Source organism: Benincasa hispida, chromosome 10 (genome assembly GCF_009727055.1).
Source record: "Benincasa hispida cultivar B227 chromosome 10, ASM972705v1, whole genome shotgun sequence".
NCBI classification, from domain to species: Eukaryota; Viridiplantae; Streptophyta; class Magnoliopsida; order Cucurbitales; family Cucurbitaceae; genus Benincasa; species Benincasa hispida.
The window spans coordinates 7,184,940-7,204,120 of record NC_052358.1 but is presented as its reverse complement, the minus strand read 5'-3'; the positions used below and the strand labels follow the sequence as shown (position 1 = coordinate 7,204,120).

At 31.9% G+C, this 19,181-nt stretch overlaps 1 protein-coding gene across 1 annotated transcript; it reads right to left on the bottom strand.

The window, feature by feature from the left end:
* Positions 1 to 15,254: 15,254 nt before the first annotated feature.
* On the bottom strand, positions 15,255 to 18,358 carry LOC120089374 (AP2-like ethylene-responsive transcription factor PLT2). Its single transcript, XM_039046818.1, has 10 exons — positions 18,199 to 18,358; positions 17,660 to 18,101; positions 17,495 to 17,577; positions 17,278 to 17,286; positions 17,098 to 17,186; positions 16,928 to 17,001; positions 16,753 to 16,803; positions 16,556 to 16,632; positions 15,529 to 16,077; positions 15,255 to 15,444 (listed from the first exon to the last, which is right to left on the bottom strand). Exons 1-10 carry the CDS (start codon positions 18,356 to 18,358, stop codon positions 15,263 to 15,265), a joined length of 1,716 nt encoding a protein of 571 aa, XP_038902746.1. The 3' UTR covers positions 15,255 to 15,262.
* Positions 18,359 to 19,181: the final 823 nt, after the last annotated feature.

Below are 19,181 nucleotides of genomic sequence, written 5' to 3'. Positions count from 1 at the left end.
AGTATGAGCATGGAACACAGTATTAGTATCAAGGGCTCCAAAACTTATATTATTACACCATGGAATTGGCGTGTGTATAGGTAATAGTTGAATTTCTGAGAGCAACTTTCGGAGCCAAATGATCTCTGAGGAAGCATGAGCTAACGCTCTATATTCTGATTAAGTATTGGTGTGTGCCAGGATTTTTTGTTTCTTGGAGGACCACGAGACAAGGTTATTTCCAATAAAGACACAATAAGCAGCTACAGATCTTCTATCATCAATATTCGACGCCCAGTTAGCATCAGAGAATGCAGTGATATCCAGATTCGTGCTTGACTCAAACATCAATTCAAAATCGTGTGTGCAACTAACATATCGAAGGACACATTTTGTAACCTGCCAATGAATATATGTAGGCGCTTTCAAGAACTGCCTTAAATGATTCACTATATATGCTATATCAGGTTGAGTATGAGTCAGATAATGAAGAGCGAAAATAGTAGTCCTATATATATATATGGATTGGTTAATGGAACTCCATCAGTTGCTGACAAATGTTTACCCATAGTACACGATGTGAAGGTTGGCTTAAGATCAGATAGATCTAGTATGTTAAGCAAATCAACAACATACTTAGCTTGATTTAACACAAAACCAGATTCAAGATAGTGAAGCAGAATACCAAAGAAGTAGGTCAAAGGAACTAAATCTTTGAGAGTAAACTTGCAATCTAGTGATTTAATCAGTTGTGTGATTAGATGGGAGTTATTACTAGTGACTATGACACCATCCACGTAGACAAGTAGCAGGATAATAGATTCGCTTGAGTGAAATATGAACAAGGATGTATAAGATCTTGAGTTCTTGAATCCCCAACTTATTAAGGCATTGCACATGGTGGTATTCCATGCTCGTGGTGCTTGTTTGAGTCCATAAATTGCTTTGTCAAGATTGCAAATATATTCAGGATGTGTGGAGCTGGTAGATCCTGGAGGTTAGTGCATATAAGCATCCTTAGTGAGAGTACCATTGAGAAAAGTATTATTGAAATCTAGGTGACGAAGAGCCTATCTTTTGGTAACAGAAATGCTGAGGACAACGTGAATTGTCAAGATTTTAACAACAGGGCTAAATGTTTCGAAAACATCAATCCGAGGACATTGATGAAATCTTTTGGCTACTAACCTGGCTTTGTAACGTTGAATGGTTCCATCAAGATTTTTCTTTAGACGAAACACCCATTTGTACTCAAGAACATTAAAGGATGGTGATGGAGGAACCAAATGCCAAGTGTTATTGGAGATAAAGGCTGTATATTCACTGTCCATGGCTGCCTTCCACTGAGGAGTACTACGGGTAACATTCACTGTTGTTGGTTCGGTCAGTGTCCAATCCTTTTGTGCTGACACAAGCCACACTTATTGGTTCGGGACTTGGAAACTGCAAAACAGAGTTTGGAATAGAGCTGACAGACATCTGTTGAGGAATATCATCTATGAAGACAAATAAGAATCCATGGATTGGGCCCAAAGGAGAATAGGGTACTGGGTTTGGCGATAAGTTTGGGGAAAATTGGGAACAAATGTGGGATTAGGATATTGTTGGGTCGGGTTTTGGATTGGAGTAGTTGCGTTTGGGGATGAACCAAGAGGAAATGAGCCATGATTGGGTTACACCGTTTGTGGATCAGGGAGATTCTGAATGAGCATACCAAGGTTAGGAAGAATAAGGTAAACAGGGGACGTCGGTTGGGAAGAAAGGTTCCTTTGTGAAGGCTTGGATCCATTGCCTTGAAAACCACGGGAAAAAGGAAAGTTAGTTTCATGAAATTTAACAGCTAGTGAGATATACACCCTACCATCTTTATTTAGGCAACGATGACCTTTGTGAACAAGGTTAGGTCCTAAATATACATATTTTTCAGAATGAAACTGAAATTTCTTAGTATGATATGATTTTAGGCATGGAAAACACATATGACCAGATACTCTGATGGTAGAAATATCTGAAGGAAATCGAACACGAGGATTTCCATGAGTAACGGAAGGATCATTTCAAATTACAATCGTATATGAACTTTACAATTATAATAAAAAACAAAAACATACGGTTATGTATATAATACATAAATTATAGCATGTTGTACAAAAGATCAAGGACAAGAGAAGCATACTTTTGCAGACTCGTCTTCGAGTTCCTTGATCACGAATGCTCGATCACAACAACACAGCAACACACGAACGCTCGTCCAACACGACCGCTACACTGAACACCGTGCGCTCGAACTAAGCGATTGCCAAGGTCACGAACGCCCCGAACACCACGAACGACCTCCATAGAACCTCGACAGCGTCGAGTTGAGTATGACACCACCAAGAAGGTTACCTTGGTATTCTCGGTGTGAGAGTCCAGAGGGTGGGCTCTGTGTGGACTTGGTTTGAGGCAGAAAACAAGAGGACACCACAATCATGTAAACGATTGAGCAAGTGGGAGATGGAAGAACCTATCATCTCGTGGTGAGATGTAAGTCTCTAGTATCAACGACATTATATACAGAGTCTAGTCATCTCGTGGTTCGATATTATATAAACTCTTTGTATAGGACACCCCCGTTCACATGTCTACACATAAATGGTCAAGATCTACCATCTGTAGTAGTTTACAACAGTTGCAAACCTGTACAAAGCGGGTCGTATCCGTAGTGTCACTAGGATCAAGTATCCCACCTTAATCCTTATACTGCAAATCTATTTAGATTATCACTTAAGGCATGATCCACTTGTATATCACATATACATGCTTAAGTTACAAAAGATAACCATTGAGCTTTATTTATTGGATATGAGTAAATACCAGAATGAAATAACAATTATTTTATTCATAAAAAAATGTGTATTATTACAAACAACGAGACTCCGGGAGAATTAGGACACTAATTCCAACAATACCAAGTTTCTTTTGATGCATGAGTTGAAGAGGAGAAGAGCCATGAAGGATCGGTGTAGGAAGACCATTGATTAGCAGGTAATAAGGAAAGCATCCCACAAAAAATGTAAAAGCATAGATGCTTGAGCTAACAACGTGAGGCCCATTTCAACTAAATGTCTATGTTTCCTTTTTGCATGGCCATTCTAGATTGAAGTGTGTGGGCAAAAGAAACAGGAGGTAATGCCCAATTCATGGCATAGATGATGAATTTTGACATATTCTCCACTATTGTTGGATTGGAAAGTATTTAAGGTGGCATTGAACTGAGTCTTGATCATTTGCACGAAATGTTGAAGGCTGTCAGTGTTGGGTTTTATGTCCTAAAACTCGTGGTTTGTAAAAAATAGAACTTATTCTGAAAATTCAATAAGTTGTTATTGAATATATTGCTTATTAGAAATCCAATTAACCTAAAAGCCCTTGACTATTATATGAGTACTTGAACTTTATGTAGAGACATACAAATGGATCAGGTTTGAGTAAATAGTAGAAAATGATCTATAGTATATGAATAAGGTTGAGTGCCTTATTATGGTAACACTATTGGATGCGGCCTACTTTGTAGTTATTACAAAGAGTTGTAAAGTGTTACAAACGATGTGATCTTAATTCGTACATGTTAAGACATGAGGAGTGGGGGCGTCCTATGCAAATGAGTTTTGTATAAGATCGGACTACGAAATCAGTCACTCTTACTTTATAACGTTATTTACTGTTTAAGACTGACTATTTCAAAGCCATGACCTAGGTAAGTTGACCTTAATCCGAAGCTAACTATGAACTCCTGTTTGTTCTCGATTATCCTTTGATCTGCAAACGATGAGAGTAGACCAACATCTCTGCTCAATAAGTCTCCCATTTTGGGGATAAGACCGGATAGATAACTGGAGACATAGAGTACAAGACGGAATTCACTCCTACTCGATTAGGGTTAGTAGAGAGGTTGTTCCTTTTAAGTGCTGATTCTAGGTCTCGAACAAGAGGCCTCACCCTCTCGTTGGCCTGAGAGGGACTCGATTTTTTGATTGGATCACAAATCAATTATTCATTAGAGGATCAATGAAACTTAAGGAACAAGAGGTAATTTCGGGGGTAAAATAGAGATTCGACCCAGCCGTTATTATGAACAAACTGTGAAGGATTAACTTGCTAATCATGGTTATATCTAGTGGACATAATATATTTACAATGAGGGGAGTTCAGTTATGAGCTTTAGTGTAGTGACCCATTAGTTAACGAATGGTGGTTAATTCGGTCTAATGGGTCTAGCCAATTAATCTCGCATCATTGGAGCTCATGATCTATAGATCCTCGAAGTTCCCCTACTAGCTCGTAAATGGGTTAACTCTAGAGTAGCGTGATAAGTTAATTTGAAATGTTCAAATTAGAATTAAACGGAATTATTTTGTAAAATTAATTTAATATTTGATATTAAATTAATTAGAATTATTTGAATTGTTTAAATAATTATTTATTAATTTAAGAAAATTAATTTTGTAAAATTAATAATATTTTTAACTTTATAAAATAAATTGATTTATGAAATCAATTTATCAAAAGTGGAAGAAGAAGGAAAAACTCAAAAATGAAAAATTGGCATTTTCCATTGTCTTCTTCAAGTTGTTCACACTAAACCCACCATCTTGGTCTTCAATTACTCCAAGCATGAGCTGCATCCCATGCAGCTATACTCATTGCATGATGGTCTGCAATATATTGAAGAGATTGGAGTGATTTTGAAAAAATGCAACCGATAGAATTTTAGTTGAAAATTCGTGAGAATAAGGTGTTCTTCATTGGGTTGTTGCTGTGAGTTTACCTCCATATTCCCTTACTTCAAGCTTATTTTGAGTCCCACAATTCAATTTAGAGCACCAAGAGGATAGTAAGAAAGATCTTGGGGTGGTCTACATCTAGATTCGGAGAGATTTGCAGCTGGATACAAGCTCTGAAGAAGTTCTATAGAGGTATGTCTTGAAACCCATTTATTTCTGTTATAGCATACTTTTATATCTACCAAAATTAATGAATTAGAATTCTTATGGATCCTCGTTGCTTCCGCTACGTGCTGGTACGTTCCAACAGTCAATGTATCAGATTTTAATTTTAACAGATAAATCCATAGAAATCTACTATAATCATCCATGAATAACACATAATATCTATATCCATTTGAAAACATCACAGGTGCTGGACCCTAGACATCTGTGTGAATAAGATCAAATTTGTGTTTAGCACGAGAACTTGAAAGAGGAAAAGGTAATGAATGTGCTTTGCCCAGTTGACAAGATTCACAAAACAGATGTTCTTCATTAGTTTTAATTGACTGATTACATTCTTTTAGAATAGAATTTAAGACCTTAGACTCAACAGTATTCACACTCAAACCAACTTCAAACACAGCTCAATCATTATTTTTGTGCAAGGGCTTGGGCAAGCTATTTACCACTCCTTTCGAACCAGCTCTAATCTGTACTGCTGCAGCATCTAATTGATATAAGCCCTATTAAGAGTCCCTTTCAGTAGAGGTTTGCATGTAAGCTTGTCCTTAACAACACAAGAATCACCATGAAACTCAACAAATACAACATTATCCTTTGCTAATTTGAAATACTAACCAAATTTTTTACTATTTCAGGCACACATAAGACATCAATCAGATTTAATTTGCAATCATTCCCAGTTATACAAGAATTTCTTATAGTCGAGATTGTTTAGGTTGTTGTAATCGACAGTAACATGGTTGGTTGCTCCACTATCAGCATACCAATTTAAGTCTCATTGTTTCAGACGTAGTAAGAAAGGGATTGGTGGTCTGATAAGTAACGAAGGCAACTTGATTAGATCAAGAATTTCCTTGGTTTTGATTCCCTTTGTTCTGATTTTGGTTTGGCACGAACTCCCTATTATATCTTTGATAACAAACATCAGCAGCATGCCCATAGCACGAGCAGACTTGATATGTCGGGCGATTGCCTTGGCCACGACCCCATCCCCTTAGACTTCCATTGTTGTTCCCACCATGATTATCGAAGCTGCCACTTGAACCATTGTAATGTCGTTGATTAGTTGCTGAGCTATTTCCCTGATTTTATGACTGAGCAATAGGGGAAGGACGATTGAACACTACATTAACAGATGTAGTCTGATTAAATGTCATTGCCTTGGATGTGGTTTAATGTTCCAGCCGGTTCTCGAATGATAGAAATTCTGACTGCATATCAAGCCACGAGATGTCGAGTTTACTTTGAATTACAACTACTACTGGGTTGTACTCTTTGTTTAAGCCGAGTAATACTTGAGAAACAACATGGCGAGGTGGAACAGGACTGTCGGCCTATGCCAAATTATCAGAATGAATCTTCATAAGTTTTAGGTATTTAGACATTGATAAGTTATCTTTATGAGTTTGTTGGAAAACTTATCGAAGATAATCTTCTTTAGCACGAGATTGAACTCAAATAGAGCTTGAATCGCTTCCATAGGTTTCAAGCATTATCATAGCCCATTAATTGAACAAAAACTTTCGGAGACATGGAATTATACAACCAGCTGAGAAAAAGTTGATCGACTGTTAACCAAGCCTTATAAGCAGGATTAATGGTTCGTGCAGCCGTGGAACTGGACGCTCCGCCCAGATCTGAAGGTTGAGACACTTATGCAATAGAGCTCGATTCGAAAGATCCAGTCGAAGGGTAGGAAATGAACATGGGAGGGCAGAGTGTAGTACCTGAAAGGTGACCTTCAAGCTTATAACCTCTTAGAATCGAAAGAGCCAAGGTCTTCCTCAGCATGAAGTTTCCTCGTTCGAGCTTCACACTTGTCAGGTTCTGAGGCCATAACTGTAGCGTTTCCCATTAACGCTATGATACCAACTTAGATTTCGAGATAGTAGCTGAATTTTTGGGAATTGCTCTTTAGATTTCACTATATTTTAGTCAAGGGTATAGTGTCCTATTTGTACACCATTTGCCCTTTTAGGGTTTTACTAGAAATAAAGAATAATCAATTACAATTGGAAAAAAATAAAGAATAACAAAATGGACACTTGGACCAATCACAACGGAGGGATAAAAAAGGAATAATCTCAAATTTTGGGCCATACAGATTTTCCTATCTTGGTTAATTTCCACAATTGACCTCCTTATATGATGTGGCATCTTTGTCCTGAGGTGTCTCCTTTTGACCCTTTGACTCGTCCACGTATTTGTCCATCACTGCTTTCTCTCTAACAGAACGTTGGTTTAGTGGCATTGTTTTATTTTTTTAATAAACATATTTTGTTTCATATATTGTGCATTTGTTAGCATAATGTGTAGAGGTCATGCGTTACTTTGTTTTTAACGATTATAATTTTGATTTCATATACTTCTGTTTACTTTCATAAAGGTAGAAGGTATAAAGACAGATTTTGTATTAGTTACTTCCACACAAGCATGAGATATAGATTTTTGTTTTTAATTAAAAGTTATAATTATGATTTCGTATTGAATGAAGTTTATTTATTTTTCTTTTTGTTTCATATTGATTTTGTCGATATATATTTTGTATTTTGTGCGAACACAACTCTTTTATACAACACTATTTATTTATTTTCGTTAAATCTTTCTGTATTTTCAATTTATTTGAGTTATTAGATTTGATTATGATTTTTTGGATTGGATTTTGTATTTAAATAGTGTAATTTTGTTAATTGTCGGGAGTTATATCTGTCCACATATAAAATAATTACCATATATTTTAATTTAATATTTTATATTAGATATTTTTGGGCTAGAAATTGCTTTTAGATATTATTTAAAATTTCATTTTAAAATAGACATTTTGTCCAATTGCCCAAAAAAATTCCTAATTTTGGTACATTTTTATATAGGATTGACAAGAGAATACAAAATTTAAAGATTCATTTGAAAAAATAACCAAAAAAAAAAAAAGTTCCAAATTATAAAAATAGCAAATTGATTTTCTGATTAATTAATTATTATTATCAAAAGACAAAAATACCCGTTAGTAAAAAAAAAATCCATTAATATATCAAATAAAAAGATTTAGTAGGTATTAGAGTAGATTTGGTCATTCGGAAGAATTAAATATTTTTAAATCTTCCAATTCAAAAAATCCAAATTTCAAAAGGATCATAATAAACATTACAAATCTCAATACTTTAAAACATTAAACTTGTATTTTCTAAAAAAAAAAACTATAACATAAACAAATACAAACAAATCATAAACAAATACCTTGTATTTAAAATGAGTGAACCCCAAAAATACATGTTAAAAAGATCCAACAACAATCTTTCTCAAAAATAAAAAAATCCAACAAAAAATTCAATATAATCATCCAAAATAATTATTAATTCTCTTAATCCTAATCTCCACAGATACCATCATACTAAAAAAATAAGTGTATATAGTATTCGAAAAAAATCGAGTAACCAATTTTAACATGATGTACAGAAATACCTTATATTTGAGAAGATATGTGTGCTTTGTAATTCGGTAAGAATAAGTGAATGACTCAAATTTAAATTCTTCATTAATGTTGCCTTCCTGCACCATATCATACCATAAATACTGGGGAAGATGAGGATGAAGAAAACAATTCATTATTTAGATTGTTAATTGATCTACACAAATACCATATATTTTGAAATTGTTAATTGATTAGATACTAACAAAACATAAAAATCATTCACAATTTAAATATATAGGATAAATTTGGTTTTTAGTTTAATATCATAAAATAGGTCTAAAATGTAGGAAAATTGGTTATAATATTTAAATTTGAAAAGGAAAAATATAGTTAGTGTATGTGGACATACTGTTAAGAGCATTTTGGAGTTTTTGAAAGACTCAAATTATTTAGATTGCCATAAATCTAAATAGTTTCAGTTTTTGACATTCTTCCAAAACAAACCTCAAACTTTGCTATAGCATCCAATTTCCCTTCTCAAAATTAATTACAGGATTAAGACTGTCCAGCCCACGTTATTAGTTTTGGGCCATCAGAAAGCATTGGCCCAGTCCAATTAACAACCACCCTTTTTAGCTACTATGTTATCATCCTTAACTTTTTTTTTTTTTTTTTTGTTAAATATGATAATTATTATTATCTATATCTTTTCAGTTCAAACAACGAGAGATCTAAATCTCAAATCTCTTGATAGATGATATATGCTTTACAACTATGCTCGTGGTATTGCTTGACTGATTCTTACGATTTCATAAATACAAACATTAATTACCAATAAATATTTAAATGTTAAAAATCAAACTTTTCTTTCCACAATGTTCATAGACGAAGTGCTTCGTTTCAGATCAATTCTTCTCTCCAAGAATTCGAATCTCCATGCTAAAAAAAATGACTTCGTGTTAATTATTGTTGAGCTATGCTCACTTTGACATTAACTTTTATTAAATACTCCAAATTCTACACATTTTATCACTTTCAACACAATTTCATTTAAAAAAACTCGATTGGGTTTAGAATCTCCTCACTCTTAGTCAAAATGAAATAAAAGAGATATAGTATATACTTTATACTCTTTTCTCTACACATCAAATTTGGATCACATATTGTTTTATGAGTACGATATTAATTATATGAGATTTAAATGTACGAGTTTTAAATATTATAAAAATTAATGTTTGTATTTAGATATGCAAAATAATTAATTTAAATATCTATGTTTGATATATCTATTTTGTATCAACTTAAATAAAAATAACTGAATATTTTTAAAATAAACATTAATGAAACTATTTGACTTAATTACTAAAAATAACTAAATAAATATAAATTAACTAGAATATTAATAATCGATAATAAAATCTTATATTAAATAATTAAGATTAAATATTTTTTTTTTGAAGTTTACTAAATCTAAATAATATATTTATATTTAATAATGAATCAAAACTTGTAGTAAAAATTAATTGATATTAAATTATTAATTAATTAGGGAATACTTTTACTGTTAGCTCATAGGCATAAAAATTCCATTAGTATGAAGGTTATTAGAAAATCATGTCATATGAATTTTTGAATTTCTTGTAATAATATCTTGAATTCTTTAAAAGTGAAATCTTTAAAACGAATAAAGATATTAAATGTCTATCTGAAATTCTATGAAAAAATCCTGTAAAACACTAAGGCCTTAAATATAAGTGTAATTTGAGGACGATACTCAAGAGATCGTTAGAAATGGTAAATTTGGTGTCATTTTTTTTAAAGATAACGAATTCAAAAGATTGTTCAATTTTTTAAATGAAGAAGCAATGTTACAAATATGAAAAATATCCAAATTAAGTTTAGTCTAATTCACTCAATAATATTCGGGAACAGGGGACTACCATATGGATTAATTCACACGTGAATGTGTTATATATTAACCATTTTGATCATGAGTTTCAATTTTTTTTTTTTAATACTCAAAATGTATTATTTCAATAAAAATTATTATTTCACTTATATATTCACTTTTTAAAGTGAATTTTTAGTTACATCCAAAGACTAGATGTGTCTGTCAAATTACGCATAGATTGGATGTTAAAAATCACAAAATTTGAATTGGTAGTTCGAATCTCCGTACTCCAATTATACTTTAAAAAAACAACTAAATAATTTTAAATAGACTGCACGCCGGTTACTAATTCACCAATCCAATACAGATTTACCAATTTTTTTTTCTCCTACGGGTAGTTATGCATGCTATTTAATTTTCATTAATTTCAAAAATAATAAAGTCCTTTCTGCTTTTATTTTTTAAAAAAATATATATACTCTTTCGTTACCTAAATTTAGGATTTTGTTTTTATGTGATCATCTGTTTCAAAATATTGTATTTTTAACCTTTAAATTTTTAGTTTCATTTCAGTTAAATCTCTAACTTAAAAAATGTTACAATTTTACTCTTGAGGTTTTAGTTTTGTTTCAATTTGGTCTAGGTTTCAAGGTTTTAGTCTCAATTTTTTACTAAATAATCTCATAGTATTAATGTCTATTAATTAAGTTACTATTGTTTCATCGCTATTAAAATTAGTTTTAAATTAATTAATAGACATTAATGTCAAAAATTGAAGTGAGTATTTAATATATATATATAAAATAAGTTAAATTTTAAGATGTGGTTCCTCATACAAGACACGAATGTCACACAAGATGTCCTAACAAAATCAGAGACTACAACAAACAAATAGATAGTGAATCAAGAATAAATGCATTGGAGTTGGTAACCTAGTTTAGTGATAAACCACTTATGTCTGGGAGGCAGTGTGCGCGAAAAAGATAATTCACTAATATATAAAAGTCAAACAATTACAAGTTGTACTTATCTGTAAATAACGATAATTACAATGACATATGTAGAGTCTAACTTAGTTAATCACCTAGGTTCCCTTAGATGTGAGACTTCTTCTCACTCGGACTTAGACTCCCTCTAAGTATGTGAATATTAGTGATGTAATACCACAAGCTCCCTCTAAATGTAGAAGACTCTCTCTCACTTGAAGATATCTTTCCTTCTTATGAGCTCCCTTCACGTGGGAACTTAGGCTCCCTTAAGTCTTGAGAACTCCGTTCTTGATGAGTAATACCTTAGGATCCCTCTAAGGTTGAGAAATCTTTCTCAATCAACTTTATCTTAGACTCCCTTAAGACTGAACAGTACTTCGTAATATTGAAATGTTCACTATAGAGACAATATGAAGAATACACCGCCACAAGTAAAGGATAATACTTTCTTCTTCAAATAAGCATTGTGCATAAAGTACTCTTGTCAAATTCAATTAAAGATCTCACCAAAACAATGCATGTGATAATCCTAGCAATGAGATTTATTGGGCTTAAATAGCACAATGGAAAGATAGAAAATATCCCCACATAAACTAGGCAATTTACAAAAAAAGGAAAACGTCCAAGAGAAAATAGTTTGTAGAATAATTTAAATAAGAAAAGAATTATTCTACAGAGTTACCATATTGAGTCACAACCTCTTAGACAGGTTCCCACATAGACATAATGTGAGACATCCCATAAATAGCTCAACGAACAAATGACAGGAGTCTTAAACAAATATATATATAGCCAATATCAAATATCTAACAAAATGGTTAAAAGTGCAAATCTTGAATTTTAGGGATTTAATTGAAACAGAATTCAAAAATACTTAATGATAAAATTGTTACGTTTCAAAATCTAAAGACTAAATTGAAATCCGAAAATTAGGCACAAAAATTATGAAAAAAAAAATCTTTTCCAAAATATATAAATAGAAAAAGAAACTCCGCACTTTTTTTTTCCTCTTTTAATTACTAAGTTTCTAGAATTTGGTCATGGTTGAATTTTAGTCGGTTAAAAAATACTTTTATCCCCCAACATTCATAAAGTTGCAATTTAGTTCACGTATTTAATAATTTGTTAGAACTTAGTTCATATCTTAACTTTTCTATTCTATTAAAATCAAATGTTAATTTTTTTTTATCACATAAAGGTTTAATCTTTAGAATTTATAAATAAATAAATTTAATTTCCGATCATTTTATCAATTTGCGTATATAAGAATTTCCATTGAATTCTAGTAATATTTTTTATGAAAAAAATCAAATCGTTACAAATTGTAAAGTACATAGGTTAAATCCTAACTTTCTTGAAAGTTTAAGAATCAAAAGTGTTCCTTCTAACCATTTTATTATAGGATATTTGTAATAAATGTAAAATAAGGTTATTTAAAATATTTGTAAATGTGGAAGTGTTAGACTAGTTAATTTTAAAATTTTTAATTTCGTTCTCTCTTGTTGCACATCTTCTTCTTCTTTTTTTTTTTTTTTTTCTTTCTTTTCTTCGAGTTTTGCTTATTTCTTTTTCCTTTTTCTTTTCTTTTTTCTTTTCTTTCATTTCTCCGGTTTTTGCTTATTCACTTTCTTTTTTTAGTTTTTTATTTTCTTTTCTTTTTCCGATTTTTGCTTCTTCCCTTTCTTTTCTTTTTTATTTTATTTCCTTTATCCAGTTTTTGCTTCCTCATTTTTCATTTTTCTTTCCTTTCTCCGGTTTTTTCTTTTTTTTAAAAAAAAAAAAATTTCTTTTCTCCAGTTTTTGCTTATTTTCTTTCCTTTTTTTTAGAAAAAATTCTTTCCTTTATTCGGTTTTGTTTCTTCTTTTTCTTTTTTTTTATAAGAATTATAAGAATAAGTTTAGTATCCAAGACTTGAAAGTATCTAATTCATAAGTGATTTAACACCAACAAACCAATCATCAAGTTTGATTATTATAACGAAAATTAAATATAAATAGCAAATGAAAATAGATTTGATAGAAACTATTTTTTTAGTCCATAAATTTACACTATTTTTAGAAACATTTCTTGAAAGTTTAAAATAAAAAATAAGAATAGTTATTAAACAAGTTTATTTCTCAAAAAATGAGAAACGCGAACGATATAAGACAGACCAAAGTTGTTTTTTTCCCCTTTATAGGACTTTAAGAGTATGGCGCCTATCATAAATAAACTTTAAGAGTATGGCGCCTATCATAAATAAACTTTAAAAAGGGCATAGATGGTCTAAAATGAAAGACACAAATTGAAATATTAATACTGATAAGACGTTATCGATGATAGAAGCTACCACTAATAGCACGTTATCTGTGATAGAAGCTACCACTGATAGTATGTTATCACTGAGAGAAGCTATCACTAATAACCATGTATGAATGATATTAGTAATATCTGTGATAGAAGTTAGGTGAAATCTATATATCAAGTTTCTTTGAAAGTTCATAACTAGATATAGAATTCTATCATTGCTAGCCTTAAGTGTTAATATTTCAAGATTGATTCTAATTTGATGAAAGTCTATCAGTAATAACGACTGATAGCTGCTATCAGCGATAACTACAATAGAAGATTATTAGTGATAGCTATTGTGTTTATCTTTCAAAGTTGATAGTCATTTATGAAAGTCTATCAGTAATAGCCACTAGTAGTTTCCCATCACTAGTATAGCTCAATCTTTCAAAGTAGTTGGTTTTCTTTCAATGTTGATAACTATTTATAAAAGTCTATCATTAATAACCACTGATAGTCTTAACTATTAATATTTTAAGGTTAATTCCAATTGATGAAAGTACATCAATAATAGCCACTGATAATTGATAACAAATTAAAAGCTAATTATTTCAAGATTGTATTATATTTCTCAAATTGAAAACTACCACTAATAGCAGCTATCAGTGATAGCAATTGATAGCTTCTGATAGTAGCTATTAGTGACTATTACTAATTGCTTTCAATTTGAGAAAATTGGGAAGACAAGCAAAATGGTGGCTAGGTGCAGGCTTTTTAGTCTATCTTTTTTTTTTCTATCTATGCAATTATTTTATCCTTGTATTACATATTCAATTATTTTGGACTTGAATTCCATTTATACAACTACTCCATTATTATATATACTTTTAAATATCATGTACTCTTAACAAATCTTTCATTTTGCCTAAAAAACAAATATTTCATCTAGTCAGCTCTAAGAAAAATATAACAAAATGTTAATAGATAATAATTTTTTTTAGAAAAATCAATAATAAATTAACAAAACTAAATTTCAGACTTATTGAAAATATAAAGACTATTACTAGAATAATTGTGGGACAAATTGATATTAAAAACCCGACACTAATGTGTAGATTAGATTTTATTTTATTTTTAATAAGATACCATAGGTCGGGATCAATAGACGTACTTGAATGTCTCAATTAGGTTGAGACATCCTTAGTGCCCTCATCATATCCCAAAACTAGAAGGAAAAAAGTTTATTGATCATCAAAAGGGAAATATACTTGAGACGGATAAGAGAAGAACTCGAATAAACATGCAGATTAGATTAAAAGTTTAGTTGATTTTGAGAAGGGTATCTCCTCAATCCTAACTTAAATATGAGCACAATGATAGATTTGTTCTCAGAGCGAGAGAAGAAAATGGTGAAATAAAATGGAAGGACATTAGAGTAAAAAAGAAAAGAAAAGGAAAAAGAAAAAGAAAAAAGGTTGAATAATATATAAGCGATGGATACAGTCATTACAAACAACTTGTTTAGATGCCTATATACTCCGCCGTTAGTTGCCGTTGCTGTGTTTACGTTCTTCTCAATTACTTCTCCTTAACCCCTCTCTTCATAATTAATTCAAGTTTGCATTTGCAAAATCAAATCCCAAATCCCACATTCCTAATCCAAAAAAGAAAAAAGAAAAAAAAAAACCATCAAATTTCCCCATAATTAGTTAATTTTTTAATCACATATCAATCGTTCCACATAGAGAAAACCCCAGCGTTAGAACCTTGAACCGTATCCCCGGTCCAACCCCCATACCCACCGGAATTAGGCATGTCATAGTCAACCTTAACGAGCGCGTATTCCTCCGCTGTCGCACCACCGCCATTGGACGTAGAACCCATCCCAAATGCATTCCCAAGATACCCTCCTCCGTTAGCATTATTCTCAAAATGATTCAAGACATTAGTATTGTTATTAGTGTCCAAAGTAGACGCTCCTCCGCCGCCTCCGCCACTTCCACCACCCATGTTGATCATCCCCTGAAGTAAAGCGGGATGATTATGAAGATATCCGCCACCGTAAAATGGATGGTTAGTGTTGTTAGGATATGGGGAATGATCAGATGAGTGGTGGATATAAGAAGAAGAAGAAGGGTGGTGGAATGAGGAGGGATGGTGGGTGTAATGAGAAATGTCATGGTGGTTTTGAAGAGAGAGCAAAGGTTGGGTTTGAAGGTGATGGTCTATGTTGAGATTTGGTTGTTGGAGTAAATTAGGGTAATGGGAGGAATTAGCTGTAGAGGAGGAAGAGGTTCCATATTGGAAGCAAGAGGAGGAGGAGGAAGAGGAACCTAGGGCAATCATTTCGTCTCGTTTTCGAGATGATTCCATGGCTTGAGCCTCTTTTAGCCGCTTCGCCGCACCGCCACCGATCGGGAGTGTGTTGCTCTCTAATATGCTTTTCACGTCGTAGCGACTCATGTCGAAGTTTGTCACCGCGTTCAACCCTCTGAATTTTATCGCTGCTATGTCATATGCTTCTGCTGCTTCCTCTTCTGTACCTACAAACCCATACCATCATCCATTAATCATAACTAGAAACCTCCGATTTAGCCTGAATTATACTCTTCTGGTTGATCATTTACAATATGACTGAAATTTGGAAAAACAAGTAAAAAGTAGGCAAATTCAAGCAAATCATAATCATAATAATAAAGAAACTCTTTGTAGATGACTAATTTTCTCACTAAAGGAAAGATGGATCAAGAGGTATACCAGAATATCTCAATTAGGTTTATACATCTATAACACTCTAGACTAAAAAAGTAGTTTTTAAAAATTTATTTAAAAAAAAAAATTTTTTTGCTAAGATTGAACTCTTATACTTAAAAGAGAGAGATGAATTTTCAAAAACTAAAAAAAGGCGCAAAAATCAAATAAGGATGAAAAGTTATAGATATGAAATTGGAAAATGGGAGAACATTAGAGAGAAAAATAAGGAGCAAAACATGGGTAAAATAAAGTCAACAACACACTTACTGAAAGTTCCCAAATAAAGATCTTTGTTTCCTGCTACTCTTCCAATCCTAGCTTGCCATCTTCCATGCTGGTGGTGCCTATTTTAACCCCCACACATTATTTTTATATAATTATATATTCCATTCATTTTTCTCATGAAAATAAATTAAAAAGAACCAAAAAAAATAACAAAAAAAAAAAGAGGAAAAATTTAGAACCTTGTAACTCCACGATACATTGATGCACCCCTTGAAAACCCACTACTCTTCCTGAAATCAAACTCATATTTATACTTTAGAATATAAGAAACGACGCCATTTTTTTAACCCAAAAAAAAAAGAGAAAAATTTAACAATGATTATTATTTTTATTAATTTCTATCAATGGAAAAACCTTCTAATTGCAGCCACAAATTCTTGTCTTGTCATGTGCTTCATTTCCTCCACTTCCTTCTCATAGTTACTAATCTGCCAAAACATTTCATCAAATTGTAAATTATTACATTTCCAAAAAATAAAAAAAAAATTATATTTATATGGTTCAAAATTCAAATTGGTAATTACAGGAAAATTTGTGGTGGTGGATGTTCCCCAATACTTCAATGCAGCAAGATCATAAGCCCTAGCTGCTTTCTCTTCTTTATCATACCCACCTGCCTCATCATTTCAAACTTATAATTTAATTAAACTAATGTTTTATTACAAAGAAAAAGACCCCTTAATGTTAAGAAAAGTAATACTCACCCAAATAGACTGCTCGAGAGATCATGGCAGAGACAAAGATCAACGTATGTGAGAAAGTCAAACAAAGTCAATTAGTTGCAGCTTTAAAAATTTTAAAATAATTATAAAACTATACACTTGAAATTAATCAAATCAATTAAGAAATTAAATTAAAAAAAAAACCCTAGTTTGCCCTAGAAAATCAAAATTGAAATTAAAAATTAAAATGATATCACACCTTGCCGACCCTTCCTGGACTGCCCTTCCCTTCTGCAACTATTATCCCACAAATGTGCTTCATATCTTCCTGTCCATCTATGCCTACAATAATACATGATTATAATGAAAGATTTTTATGATATTTCTAATATGGTATCAGAACTAGAAAATAAAATATATATACCTAGTGACACCACGATAAATGGAAGTTCTTTGGCCAAAAGTGTCCAAAGTTCTTCGAGGAGTAACATCAAGAGTGGTATTGCTATTATTATTAGTAGTAGTATTGGAGGTATTATTGTCAGGGGTGGAGGTTGTTTCACAAGTAGAGGGTTTGCCACTGCCCATTGAAAGGGTTAAAGATTGCAAACAGTTGGAATTATCTTGAAGGTCAAAATTAGTAGAAGAATCGAGATTTATATTAGGAAGAGGAGCAGTAGGTTGTTGTTGTTGATGAACGGGAACTAATCTTGTGATTGGAAACAAATAATCTGTATCATTGCTCTGATGATGATGAATTTCATTAAACCCAATGAGATCTGTCTCATTTTCTGCCTTGCTTACTCCTAAAAAATCTGCTATTTTTGGAACTTCACCACCACTTTGATTACTTATCAGATTCCACTCTAAAACAAACAAACAGAAGAAGAAGAAGAAAATTAAAAAAATAAAATAAAAGAGATGAATTAAAAGATAGAGATGGGAATTAGAGAGTAGTATTACCATGGTGGGTTTGAAATGGGATATCCATATTATGATCATTCTCCAAATTTCCCAAAGAGAAATGATGGGAATGAGTTGTGGTTTGAAGATGTGGTGGTAAAGATGGATTAGTGGGTGAAAGTGGAAAGGAAAGCCAATTGTTTGAATTCATGGATCCCATAATTCTTCTTCTTCTTCTTCTTCTTCTTCTTCTTCTTCTTCAGCCTGAAAATGGGAAAATTTTCACTAATATTAACAACCAAAGATGACAGACCTAAGATAACAGAGGATTAGGTTTACCCTTTGAAGGGGCTTTTTCTTTTTTTGAGTTTTGTCTAGAAGCTTTGAAGGGGCTTCAGAAGAGAAGCATGTATTTCAGGAGACAGAGTTAAAAGTTAATAAGGAAGAGGAAGAGGCTAAAAAGAAAAGTTTTGGAAAGATACAAAGTACTTAATTAATTAATAACAAATTCTTTTATTTTTTTAATATATTTAAAAAAAAACATATATATATCTTATTTATTTAAAAAAGAAAAAAAGAAAAAAAATGTTCCTCTTCCTCGTCACCCGTCGCCACCCCTTCTAGTATGGTCTAACTTACCCTTTCCAAAGCAATGGAAATTATATTATAATGAAATATGTATAAATATGTGTAATGAGTTTGAAGAGATTTGATTGATATAAAGAACACGAGTGTCATATCCATCCTAAATTAGGTTAATTATTATATTTAATTTAGTTAATATAATAAAGTTGAGAGATCCTTCAGTGTTGATAGTGAGACAAATCCTCAATTCCAACTGGAAAAATCCAAAATATATATATATATTTATAATGTCTCACCAACTTGGAATATTGGAACTCCCGTTATCGATGTTTACAATTATGACTCCTCAAAGCCCAACATTACCACACTCTGCAAATCATATCTCACTCTCAATATTTCATATTATTACGTAAACTCTCTCTCCTTCACAAATGATGTTCACTCCACATGCTATTAAC